This window comes from Phascolarctos cinereus, unplaced genomic scaffold, assembly GCF_003287225.1.
Source record: "Phascolarctos cinereus isolate Bilbo 61053 unplaced genomic scaffold, phaCin_HiC Scaffold_9;HRSCAF=440, whole genome shotgun sequence".
NCBI classification, from domain to species: Eukaryota; Metazoa; Chordata; class Mammalia; order Diprotodontia; family Phascolarctidae; genus Phascolarctos; species Phascolarctos cinereus.
The window spans coordinates 244178360-244191100 of NW_027556402.1; the positions used below are offsets into that span (position 1 = coordinate 244178360).

At 43.0% G+C, this 12741-nt stretch overlaps 1 protein-coding gene across 1 annotated transcript in view; it reads right to left on the reverse strand.

Moving 5' to 3' along the window:
- Positions 1–12741, reverse strand: part of CKAP5 (cytoskeleton associated protein 5) — a 97015-nt gene that overhangs the window by 41483 nt on the left and 42791 nt on the right. Inside the window, 8 exon segments of the mRNA XM_078148538.1 lie at positions 47–139; positions 1859–1969; positions 2232–2345; positions 9220–9402; positions 10786–10914; positions 11362–11381; positions 11384–11525; positions 11623–11712. Of these exon segments, the coding sequence (XP_078004664.1) occupies positions 47–139; positions 1859–1969; positions 2232–2345; positions 9220–9402; positions 10786–10914; positions 11362–11381; positions 11384–11525; positions 11623–11712 (882 nt within the window).

The window sequence follows — 12741 nt, forward strand, 5'->3', positions numbered from 1 at the left end:
ACATGCTGTTCTCCATTAAAAAAAAATAAATAAAAATTAAAGATACCTGAAAGTTGGTTTCTTTCCATCCTGGCTTCTTAGCCAGCATCCTCACCAATGCCTGACATGGCATTTCAGTTCGGTCCATCAGTTCAACGGCCTTAAAAGTTGGGGGGAAAAAAAAGCCAAAAAGGTCAGAAAATGGCATTAGCCACGAGAAGTTATATTTTTCAGCTTTAAAACACTTTCTACAAAGCCCTATGCCACACAGTCTTGTGATGCTTGATACAAACCTTATGAAGTAGAGAGGGTAGACATTACATTTTGCAGATGAGCAAACTGAGGCCCAAAGGATGAGTGTCATTTCTCTCCTCTCTCTTAGGCAAATGGGGGTAAGTGACTTGCCCAGGGTCACACAGCTAGTAAGTGTCAAGTGGCTGGTCTGACGCCGGACTTGAACTCATGTCCTCCTGACTTCAGGGCCAGTGGAGTGTCATTTTTCTAAGTTTCCTTTACACTAGATTGTGTTCTTTCCACCTCACTCATATTACTTTAAATTAAGATTCAGTAGCTACTTAATGTAGTAAATAATAAAGTTAGCTAAACCATATCCCTACCCTAAAATAGGAAACCTTCCATTATTTCAGAATCTCAAAATTTTCTACTCTTTCAGTAAATCAGTAAACCCAAAAAAGAGAAACAGGAAAGGGGAAGGAAAGTTTGTTTAAACAGTTCTCAAAGGAATTAAAAATGAACAATCTTAGGAAAAACTGCTCAAACCTGTAATTATAAGCAAAAATAAATCAAAACAACTCAGAGGTTTTACCTTATACTCAGAAAATTAGCCAACATGAGCATAGTTGATGATGGTGGGAAACAAGAAGTCAGGCACCCTAACTGCTGGTGGAGCTGTGAATTGGCCTAACCATTCTCAAAAGCAATTCATCATTAATAAGCTTTTAAAAAGTGGCGTTGATATCTACAGCCTGTGACCTAGAGATCACCATGCTAATACATAAATCACAGAGGTCAAAGACAGAAAAAAAGGGCCCCCATACTCCACAAGGTTCATAGCAACACTCTGTGTGGTATAGCAAATAACTGGTAATAAAGAAGATGCCCATCAACTGGAAAATGGCTACACAAAGTGTGACATGTGAATATGGTAGATCATCACTTTGCCGTAACAAACAACGAGTATGGATTCAGAAAAGAAGGGGAAAATCTCCATCAACTCCTGTAGAGTGAAGTAAGCAGAACCAGGAAAATAAAATACATGATTACAAAAATGTAAATGGAAAAGAACCAACACAATGTCCTGCTGCGTAATTAGAATGGCCAAGCCAGGCCCCAGAAAGAATCTCTCTCTCCCTTCTTCAATGCAGATGTGGAGAGCTAAGAGTGTACAACACTGCGCACATGGTCAAAGACAGTTTGTTCGTTTTTTCCTTTTTGAAAAAACAAATCCGTTAGGAGGGAAGATTAGGAAATGTATGTGATGTACAAACAAATGGAATCAATAAAAATGGGATAAAAATTCTATGAAGAAGACAAAGTTTGTTCACTTCAATTGAATGACTGAACGTCTTTAGATGAAAGAAAGCTCTTGGGTCGAAGGGACAGGAGGATGTGAGGAGTGTCATGCTCCAATCGATAAAAATGAATGAAGGCAGAAGTTCACTTTTATGAAAAGGCACTACCCACAAGGCCAGGAGGACAGAGGGCACCTGACAGCTCTAACACACTGGAAGCAGAAGGCAATAGCATGAGACACTGACCAGCTGTAAAACGAAGCCCACCCTGGCACGAGGATCCTGAAGTGGCAGAGCTGCCTCTCCCAGCAAGGCTGTTTCTTTCACAATTACTTCTTGCCACTCACCTTCTGGAACTCCTCCATGCAGGCCAGTCGTTCCTTCCAGTTACCACTATCAAGCAGCTGGAGGCAGGTAGGTGGAAGGACGACTGAAGCTTTCTCCTCACATACTTCTACCTGAAAGACACCAAAAACAATGGGATTAGGAAGTACGAAGACAGCTATGGAGGCAGTCAGAGCAGCTAAGGAAATCCCAAAGAGAAGTGTGGTCATGGGCTCCAGTGAGCTGGCACGCAGTTGGAGTGCCATCACTGACCCATTCTCAATAAGCCAAAGAATGCAGGATTCATGAACCAAAGGAAGGAAGACCCCAGCTCCATTCTGATATTTCAATTCTCTGAGCCCTTCTCTGTTTGAAGGGCCCAGGGGCAATTCCTACCGAAAGCTCAGGCTCCACGATCTCTTTGACATCCGAGCCTTTCTTGTTCTTAGATCCAGCACCCCCAGTAGCTCCAGATGCAGCTGGTTTTCCCTTCTTAGGTGGTCCACTAGCCTAAAAAAAAAAAAAAAAAGGAAAAGCAATTAGCCACAGGATTCAGAACCTTCATCATTACAATAGAAATTTAGACCTACAGTTCAATGTGACTCATGGTCACATCCTCCTACTTTAAAGATAAATGTAGTTACCAAGTAAATCCACTCCATTTTGATGAATCTTCAAATGTAGTCATTAAGTCAAAATGCTAAAAATGCAGAAAAGTTAGAATTCCCTATCCGTCCACAGTCCACTCATGGAAAATAGATACTCAATTCAAGCCAACATTAATTAGTCACAAGCTATGGGTAGAACACTAAGCTAAGTGTTTAGCATACAGAGACAGATATGCTACTAGTTCTATCTGCTCCCAGGGATCTAAGGAGCAAATTGGTGGGGGAGAAGGGGGCCAGGAGGAGAGATGGGAAAACAAGTATACAAATAGCCTTGGTAATAACTATAAAGGGAGAGGTCCTGGTAAAATGCTAGGAAAAATCAGAGGGAGAACACTTTTATCCAGAATGGGAGGAAGGTATCAGAGAAAGCTTCCTAGGAGAAGCATCAGAGCTGGGCTTTGGAAAAAGACAAGGACACAGAGACTGAGAATAAAAAAGGAAGAAAACGAGCCAATTTCAGGCTTGGGATTGTGTGAACAAAGGCAGGTGAAGACAGCAGGATGAGAATGGGGGACGGATAGTGAAGGGTCTTAAATACCAAAGCTGATACTCTGGCGGGTGATCAGATAACACCCAAAAATTTTTGAGGAAGCAATGACACGCTTGCAGTACCTTACAAAGACAACTTGGAAGATGGATTGCAGAAGGGATAGACTTATAGGAAGCCAAGTAAGAAAGTGGCTACAACAGCTTAGATGAGAAGAGAAAATTCAGGATTAATTTTTCACTACAGAAATGGGGTAAAGGAAAAGGAAGAATCAAAGATGATTATGAAGATATAGGTCTAAGAGGCTGACATCCAGAGAAAGGTCAACTTCCTACAAGTGGGCCTAATTTTGGAAAGACCATTTCAAGATCAATTACGACGGCAACACTCTGGCAAGGAGCTGGCTGAAAGCAGAACCAATATGACTTAGGTTCTGAAGGGTGCTAGATGCCGCTTATACTTCAGCAGGGCAGGTTCCACAAGTGTAGTATGACCATAGAGGGAGTTGTTGTTGTCCTTTGTTTTCAAAGAGGACCAAAATGACATCACTGTGTTAAAGTGAAGTTTTAGTGTGTCCCACTGTGGCTGATCCGAGTGATATGAGCTCAGAATGCTCTACCACAGGTCAGGTACAAATAGTCTGTGTGAACCTTTGGGGTGGATTCTAAGTTTGCATATCTTGTGTTTCCCTTGAGCTATTTCAATTCTACTCTGTTCATAGAGCACAGCACCTTTTCTGATGGGGGCACACCATGCTAAGCAGTCCTGTGCCAGTGTCCCCCATGTCACACAGTCAATTCCAAAGTTCTTAAGAGACCCTGAGAGTGTCCTTGTACCACCTCTCTTGTGAACGCTTGCCCTGTATGAGTTCTCCATAAAGTAGTCTTTTTGGCAAGTGCACGTTTTGCATTCGAACAACATGGCTGGCCCAACGGAGCTGCACTCTCTGAAGCAGTCTGAATGCTCGGCAGTTTAGTTCAAGAAAGAACCTCAGTTTCTGGTATCTTATCCCGCCAGGTGAGCTTCAGAAACTTCCCAAGACAATTCAAACAGAAGTGATTCAGTTTCCTGGTATGGCGCTGGTATACTGTCCAGGTTTCACAGGCATACAACGAGATCAGTACAACAACTCTGTAGACCTTCAGTTTGGTAGGCAGTCTAAGACCTCTTCTTTCCCATGTTTTCTTTCGGAGCCTCCCAAACACCAAGCTAGCTCTGGCATGTGTCAATCTCATTATCAATGTGTACATCCCTGGAAAGTACACTACCAAGGTAAGTGAACTTATCCACAACATTCAAAACTTCTCCATTTGCTGTAACTGATGGTTCTATGTATGGATGATGTGGTGGCAGCTGATGAAGCACCTGTGTTTTCTCAGTGTTAAACGTTAGGCCAAAATTAGCACAAGCAGCAGTGAATCGATCCATATTTTGTTGCATCTCAGCTTCAGAGGCTGCACTGAGTGCACAATCATCTGCAAACAGAAAATCATACACCAATACTCCCTCCATTTTGGTCTTGGCTTGTAGCCTTTTCATGTCAAAGAATTTACCATCAGTGTGGTAGCTGACCTTGATGCCATGTTCATCCTCATGGAAAGCATTTGACAACATGGCTGAAAACATCATATTAAAAAGCACGGGACCAGGCACACCGCCTTGTTTCACTCTACTGGTGACTAGGAAAGCATGAGAGCATTGTCCATTATGCAGCATGCCATCATGGGCAAGCATGCTGTCATGAAACTGATGTACAATGCTGATGAACCTCCCCAGGCAACCACATTTTGACATAATTTTCCATAAGCCTGCATGACTGACAATATCAAAGGCCTTGGTCAGATCTACAAACATTGTATACAGACCTCTGTTCTGCTCCTGGCATTTCTCCTGCAGTTGTCCGGCAATGAACACCATATTAACCATTCCTTGGCCCTTTCTAAAGCCACACTGGCTCTCAGGTAGACGACCATCTTCCAGGTGAAGGATCAGCCTATTTGGCAAGAATCTTGCCAGCAATGACTAAGACAGAGACCCCCCCCCCCCGCCCCGCCCCGGTGATTGTCACAGGACAATCTGTTTCCTTTACTTTTATAGAGATGGACAATGGAGGCATCCTTGAACTCCTGGGGGATAACCTTCTCTTGCCATATAACCTGGAAAATTTCAGTCAGCTTTCTTATGAGCAATGGACCCCCTACCTTGTGAATCTCAGCTGGAATAGAATCAGCACCAGGTGCTTTGCCGCACGAAAGGAGCCTAATAGCATTCAAAACCTCTTCTTCAGTTGGAACTTCAGCTAGGGAGGGACTGACTTCAACTTGAGATAAATGGTTAATGGCCTCAGCATTGATTGATGATGGTCTGTTGAGAACATTATAGAAGTGTTCAGCCCATCTCTCTAGGATCGTGTCCTTATCACTAATCAATGTGGCTCCATCAGCACTGAGTAACTGAGATGCACCATAGGTCTTTGGCCCATAAATAGCCTTCAGAGCATCATAAAAGTGCTTTGGATTGTTACTATCAGCATAAAACTGAATTTCATCTGCCTTCTCACTGAGCCAAGAATGCTGCATCTCTCTAAGCTTTGCTTGTACTTTACTTTTGATGGAATTAAAAATGCTGCCTTCTTGGAGATGGATGAACTATCCTGCTGGTAAACCCTGTGGAGTTCTTGTTTTCCTTTAGCAGCTTCTGAATTTCCCCATCATTTTAACCAAATCAATCTCGAGGTCTGTGAGTGTTCTGACTCAGATGAGCAAATGCAGTGCTATACACCAAATCTCTGAAGGCTGCCCAATCCTTTCCTCCTCCACTGTTGCCAACTGCGTGTTGGCTCAACTTTCCCTCCAAGTTAGCAACAAATTGTTCCTGCTCAGAGAAGAGCTCTAATCTGTTGACATTAATTCTTCTGGCAGTCATTTTGCCTTGGGGAATGCCACTTTTGCCGAATGCAAATATTTAGGTTAGAGAGAATCAGTCTGATCAGTCCAGCACTATGCACCACACACTGCCTCTGTCACTCTCACATCCTGTCTCTTCTTACAATCACACGGTCTGTTAAATGCCAATGTTTGCTGCGAGGGTGCATCCATGAAGTTTTATTGCGTTTAGGTAAGCGGAAGACAGTGCAGGTGATGAGAAGTCATGAGATGCACAAGCCTCCAGTAGTAAGTGACCATTGCTGTTGCTGTTTCCAACTCCATTCCTCCCTAGAACTCCCTGCCAAGTCTGGTAATCTGAGTCTACTCTAGCATTAAAGTCACCCAGAATTGTAAGCTTGTCCTCTTTTAGCACACTGATGATAAGTATCTCCAGGTCTTCACAAAAGTCTTCTTTAACCTCATCAGGGTTTGTCATGGTGGGAACACAGGCACTCATCATGGTGGCATTACATTTTCCTACAAGTGGCAATCTCATTGTCATGAGCCTGTCATTCACTCCTTTTGGTAGGCATACAAACTTGCTGACTAGATTAGCTTTGATTGCAAAACCTACACCAGCTTCACAATACTCCCCTTCACTACAGCCACTCCAGAGAAACGTGTATCCAGCTCCAACTTCAGTAAGCTGACCTTCATCTGCCAGCCTTGTTTCGCTTAGGGCTGCTATCTGGTTGTGATACCTGCCGAGTTGTCTTGCGACAAGAGCTATTTGTCTTTCAGGTCTACAGGATTTTGTGTTGCCTATGTAAGCATGTGCACATTCCATGTGCCAATGGTGAACCGAATCATCTTTACAGACGTTTTTGTACATTTTTTTGGGTTTCAACCACAGAGTGGGATTCCCCACCTGCTGTGGTAATCAGGCCAGGTTGGGTAAGGTGACAATTTTTTTAGGGCACCTTTTCTAGCTCCTTCCTTACACCAGGAAGTGAGCAGTACAATCCTTAAAAGGCTGCTCAGACATCCAGGGTGTTGCCAAATCCCGCTGCTGCTTCCAGTGAGAAATGCCCCTATGTACTGGGCTGCCTGTGTGCAGGACTGTGATTACAGCTCCCAGTGTATCCGCACCTGATGCTTCATTACTTGCCTGTCACCACAGGACTTTGAGATAGGTAAAATGGTAAAACAGTATGGTTGATGTCCTTTGATTCATGTGTAAATTGGATTTAAGCGAGGCAGAGTTGCACAAAGTCATCGGCCTCACTCTCTCCTCCAGAGTGATCAGAGTCCAGCGGCAGGACAGAATCAAGACGACTGGTGATGGCTCAAGACGCAGTGGATGACCTTGGCGTCTTTGACGTCTAACTAAGCTCGCAGCACTCCACAGCACCCGCTTCAGCTGCCTTTATGGCCACTGAAACAGACTGTCCTCATTCACCCAGGCCACCAGGGGAAGTTTTCACATGCTTGGGGTAGACACCCCCCTAACTCACCCATGGGTTTGAGACCTCTTGGTTACCCTCGACTGATTTAGCCCATCTGCTGAACTGGTTTACTGGGGTGTGGCCACTGCACATGCTACAGCTTCTTGAAGCCATACTTAAGAGTGAGGTGAACAGGTGGACACCACATGTGGAAAGCAGCCCTGAAAAGGGCTTGGCAGCCTTCACACCAGAGGTGCTAGTCTTCCCTGAACACTCCTAGAGGGAGTAGGTCACAGTGTCAAGGAAACTTCTGACACAGAATGTCTTCGTGAGTGACTCTGGGCAAGCCATCTAATCTTTGCACACCCCAGGGAATTCTCTAAGACAACATGTCCAAAAGCTTCTATCCTTCCATCACTCCATCAGCTCTGCTCCTTGAAATCTACTTCCTCAAAACATTCTACCCATCCAAGTCACAGTGGCTGTGCTCTAGCCACCCCAACCTGGATCCCATCCCTCCCACCTCAGTGCTTTCTTGGGGCATTATCTCTGCTTGGGGTCCATGTTCCTCTGTTTCCAATCTGGACACTACAGTTTGCTGTTCTAAGTCTTCTATGTCCTCTCCTCTTGAATCCCTTAGCCTGTTGTCCTCAGCTTCACACTACCTGACTCTTCCTGCTCTATTCACAGGAGCTGAACAGAGCTTGGAAGCAGTCTAACAATCATGCCAAATGAGTATATTATGAATTCATGGTATTCTTAACTTCACTTGGGCCCAAAGTAATTTCTTTTACTCCTAACTCCCCCCCCCTTTTTCGCAAGGCAACTGGGGTTAAGTGACTTACCCAGGGTCATACAGCTGGTTAAGTGTCAAGTATCTAGTCTGAGTCAAGATTTGAACTCAGGTCCTCCTGACTCCAGGGCTGGTGCTCTATCTACTGCACCACCTAGCTGCCTCTTAACTCCCTCACTCTTCAGAAGTTATTTCAAACTTTTTCTTCCCTCCTCAAGCCTCCCAAACATGCCTTTCCCCCTTGCTCAACTTACTGCCACATGGCTTCCAACCTCCTCCTCACTAAGCTGAAACCACTGTCTCTCAAGAGAGCTCACACTCCACACTTTTGGACAGCTCTAATTGTCAGTGAGTTTTCCCCAACATTACTTCTAATTTTGCCTTCGTGTAACTTCCCACTGTTGACCCTTGGGGCCCAACAGAATGGCTCAAGCTCTAATTCCATATGACAGACCCCTCAATCTTGAACAGAGTTCCCTTACGGCCCTTGCCCCTCACTCTCAATCATCTCTTTTCCAGGTGAACTATCCCTAGTTTCTTTCAGCCTATCTTGAGAACTCTCACTCTCCTGGCTATCCTCCTCTGAGTCCTCTCTGGCCTATCAATGTCCTCCAGCTGGGGCTCCCAGAACTGAACCCAGCACTGCAGATGAGGTCTGGTTTTGCATCACAAGACAGTAAGCCCCCAAGGGAGATAGTCTGAAGCAACGATACATCAGGAGGTACTGTTAGACATCTCTCCTAAGTACAGATGATTTTGGCTCTTGGTAACAAAGCTGACAGCCATGTTTGTTGGTGGTGGGCATCTTCTTCTTTGGAGACAAAATACTTAGGATGAAGAAACTGAATGGACAACCAAGGGTAATGCCTAGATCTCTGATGCTATTTGTCTAAGGCCCTCGTAGGTGCAAGGCAGCCCCTTCCCTGTGACTTCTAGTCATCTGCCCAGGGTCACCTAAGCCAGGATGGCTCAGAGGTCTTCCTGACTTTGAGGTGGGCACGCTATCCCACAAAGCACCCTGCCACCCAAAGGGTTCCCCAACAGAAGAATGGCAGGAAGCTGCTTCAGCCTTCCACTCCTTGATGGTAAACGGTTCATGTCCAAAGATGTACCTGCTGACTTACCTTGGTGACTGGTGCCTTTTTCACAAGCCCTGATTTGGGTGCTGCAGCATCTTTCACATCCTTATCTCCTGCAGCTCCTGAAGCAACAGTCTTCCCAGGAAGTGCTTTGGACTCTCTTTTATCAGCTGCGGCTCCTGCTTTTTTGCCATATACCAGCTCCACCTTCTCTGAACATTCTTTGATCTGGGCAGTGATATTGACAGCAAAGTCATTAAACTCAATTTTAAGAGATAAGTCACAGAACTTTATGCTTTGATAAGACAGCTTTGAACATTGATTATTTCAGAATTCCAAGAGAATTCTTCCTTTCAAACTGAACCCACACAGGTAGTAGCAGATGCATATCAAGAAGTTTGTGCACTGAATTTGTATGTAAATCTCACCCTAATGTACTTGCAACCTTCCGTACTAAAGGAAGACAAACCTCTTAGGAGATGTTTCTCAGTCAAGTTCTAGAAGGTGTTAAAAATCAACAAATTTCAATGTTACGCTACTTGCCTGTGTACTGAAGACACAGGTTATACAGCCTGTATCTGCCACATAGTGCTATTCCTAACAATCACATTTAGAAGGGCGAGCCAGATTGGAAAAGTGAATGTACTGTCTCATTCCCTCTCCTTGTAGAAACACTTAGATCCTTCGAGTCAAGTAGTAAGTACTAAGTGCTAAGCAGTCAAATTTTAAAAAAGAAGAAAAAAACCTACCCCCTCCCCCAAAGGACCTTACATTCTAAGGGGAGAAGACAACATATAAAAGGGAGGTGGGAAGGTACCCACAGGGGCATGGTATTAAACTTCAGAGAATAAAGGATGATGGCTCTAGGCCCTTCCTCAAAATGGAGGAGCTTACAAATGGGAGAAAGAGACTTACAGCAATGCAGACAGAAAGCAGCTAAAGCAGGGCATGTCCAAGAAGGCTCAACTCAAATGGTGCTTTCTGTCTGAGGCTATTCTTCAATGCCCCAATTGTTAACGCCCAACCACCAACTCCATAAATTACTTTGTATTTATTTGATACCAGCTAATTAGTATACATGTTGTTTCCCACAGTAAAATGAAGCTCCTTGAGCCAAGGACATTTTTGATTTTGGTCATTGCACCCTCAGGCCATGCATATAGTAGGCACATAAACATGTCGAAAAATAATAGCTAGCATTTACACTGTAAGTTTGGCAAAGCACTTCACACATATCTCATTTTGTTCTCACCACAACCCAGGGAGATAGGTGCTATTATTATCCCTACTTTACAGATAAAGAAATTTAGGCAGATAGAAGTCAAGTGACTGGCTCATGGTCACAAAGTTCATAAATGCCCGAGATTTGAATTCAGGTCTTCCTGACTCTAGGGGCCAGTGCTCTATCCACTATGTCATCTAGCTGCCTCTATCCATGAATGAATTTGACTGAGACAGCCTGTGACCAGAAGTTCAAATCCTAACAAGGACTTCCTTAGAGCAGTTCTCCCACTCTGCTCTTTCTTCCTTCAAATATATATTTTCCAATTCAGAAAAATAAGGCAAAAAAAGTCTTCCTTCACTATCATCCAGTTTAGGTTATTAACTTACCCTATCAAGCTTGAGTTTATCCACATCAACTAGAAAAGGGTTTACTGCTTTCTCACCAACCACTTTCAAAGCCGTACCCAATGCTTCAAAGGCAGCATCTCTAACTTCAGGGGCAGAATCATTGATGTGCTATAGCCCAAAAAAGAAAGAAATCATTAAAAAAAAAAGCTATTATTGAGCTCAATTCGGACTAATGGAGGCAAATCAACACATACGAAGTTAACATGGGAGCAACATATGACTTTACTTCCACTGATACACAGCGAGCACAGTGAACTTCCAGTATTTTATGCAGCCTTTGATTCCATCATTTACCTCTCAAATGAGCTTTAAAATGCCAACAGTTTTCATGAGTATTCTTGTCCTGTCCCAGCCAAACAGCTAGGAGAGACAAATCATTAGATGCTCCACTGATCACAATCACCCCATGTCTTTTCCTACAGAGTAGTTACAGCAAAGAGATATTTCAAAAAAAAGTCTACTTCAGTTCCCAGTGCATTGAGGGACATCACTACATAATGAAAGTCTATAAATGTTGCTAACACAAACTGCCAACATTCTAGCTTCAGTCCATACCTTCAGGAGAGCAGCACAAAAGGCTTGAGCAGACTCTTAGGCAGTGTGGAAGAAGTACAGTGTCGGAAACTTCTTGCAATAAAAAGGGATGTTTGCTGTTTGATGGTTGGATTTTTGTTGTCCATCACAGCTAAGATATCCTCACTGACGCTCTGCAGAGTGGTCTTTAAAAGCAGTTAGGGAAGAATAAGTTAGGGTGACACAACGGACACGATCGATTCTGAATCAAAGCAACCTTAGTATTGGATGTGACTAACTCACAGTTAGGAAGATGGCATCAATGGCTTCCTGGAGGGCCTGGACTACCTGAGGCTTCTTCTCTTTAAACTTTTCCAGGATGGTCGGCACTACCTGCAAAAAGGGGCAGCTCAAATTGAACGAGACCATTTCACAATTCCTGAAAGGAAATGAGCTGTGATATATAAGCAAATTTACAGGGATCCACCTTGTCCCACTAGAGAGGAGAAATGAAAAAACCTGGCTGAGAAAAGGATAAAAAAACCTCATAGCTACATCAGCTTATTCAAATTCAACAATTAAAAATCTGTCAAGTCAGATGTTTCACTATTTCCTTCCCACATTCCCAATACCTGTGGAACCATACGGAGCACTTTTTCAAAGGCCAAAAGTCCCATTCAAAACTGGTACATAAAGGAAATTCATTTTACATGAATGGTTCATGAAATAAGAGATAAGTACTAACTGGCAACAACTGTTAAAATGTAGATCATAGGATTCAATTTTTTTTTTGTGAGGCAATTGGGGTTAAGTGAATTGCCTCAAGTCACAGAGCTAGTAAGTGTGATTCAAATTTTTTTAAATAAAAAGCCATGAACTTGAAATCTAAAAAAAGAAGTGCTCGTATAAATCTATTAAAATGAGCCATAAAATTGCTTAGGTCAATTTATGAAATATTTACATAATGATTACAGATAGGTCACTGTATTGTTTAAGACATTAAATAAGTAATGTCTTCACATTCTTTTTAAAGAAAAAATGCTCTAGTTTTATCACAACATTTTCTTCTATTGTGATGTTATTTTTATAGCATTCTTCAGTTTCTAAAGAAAAATTAGTTACAAAGTTACCATCAGATTTCAGACTAAAAAGAAATTTAACACCTTCAGTTTAACTATAAAACTCAGGGGAAAAAACTGCCCCTAATAGAAAAAGTTACATAAAAATTGCATAATTCTCTAAGATAATGTAAGGCTGAGAAAAATTGGATCCTGATGCTTATTCTGAACCCACGATGTTGTCAGTCATTATCTAGTCAGCTGGTGTTGTACAGATTATTTTTAATGCAGTGAGTAAGCAAGGTCTAAATATTGTAAGCATGTGATGCTAAGTACTATAGCCACATCCTTTCAAACACACCCC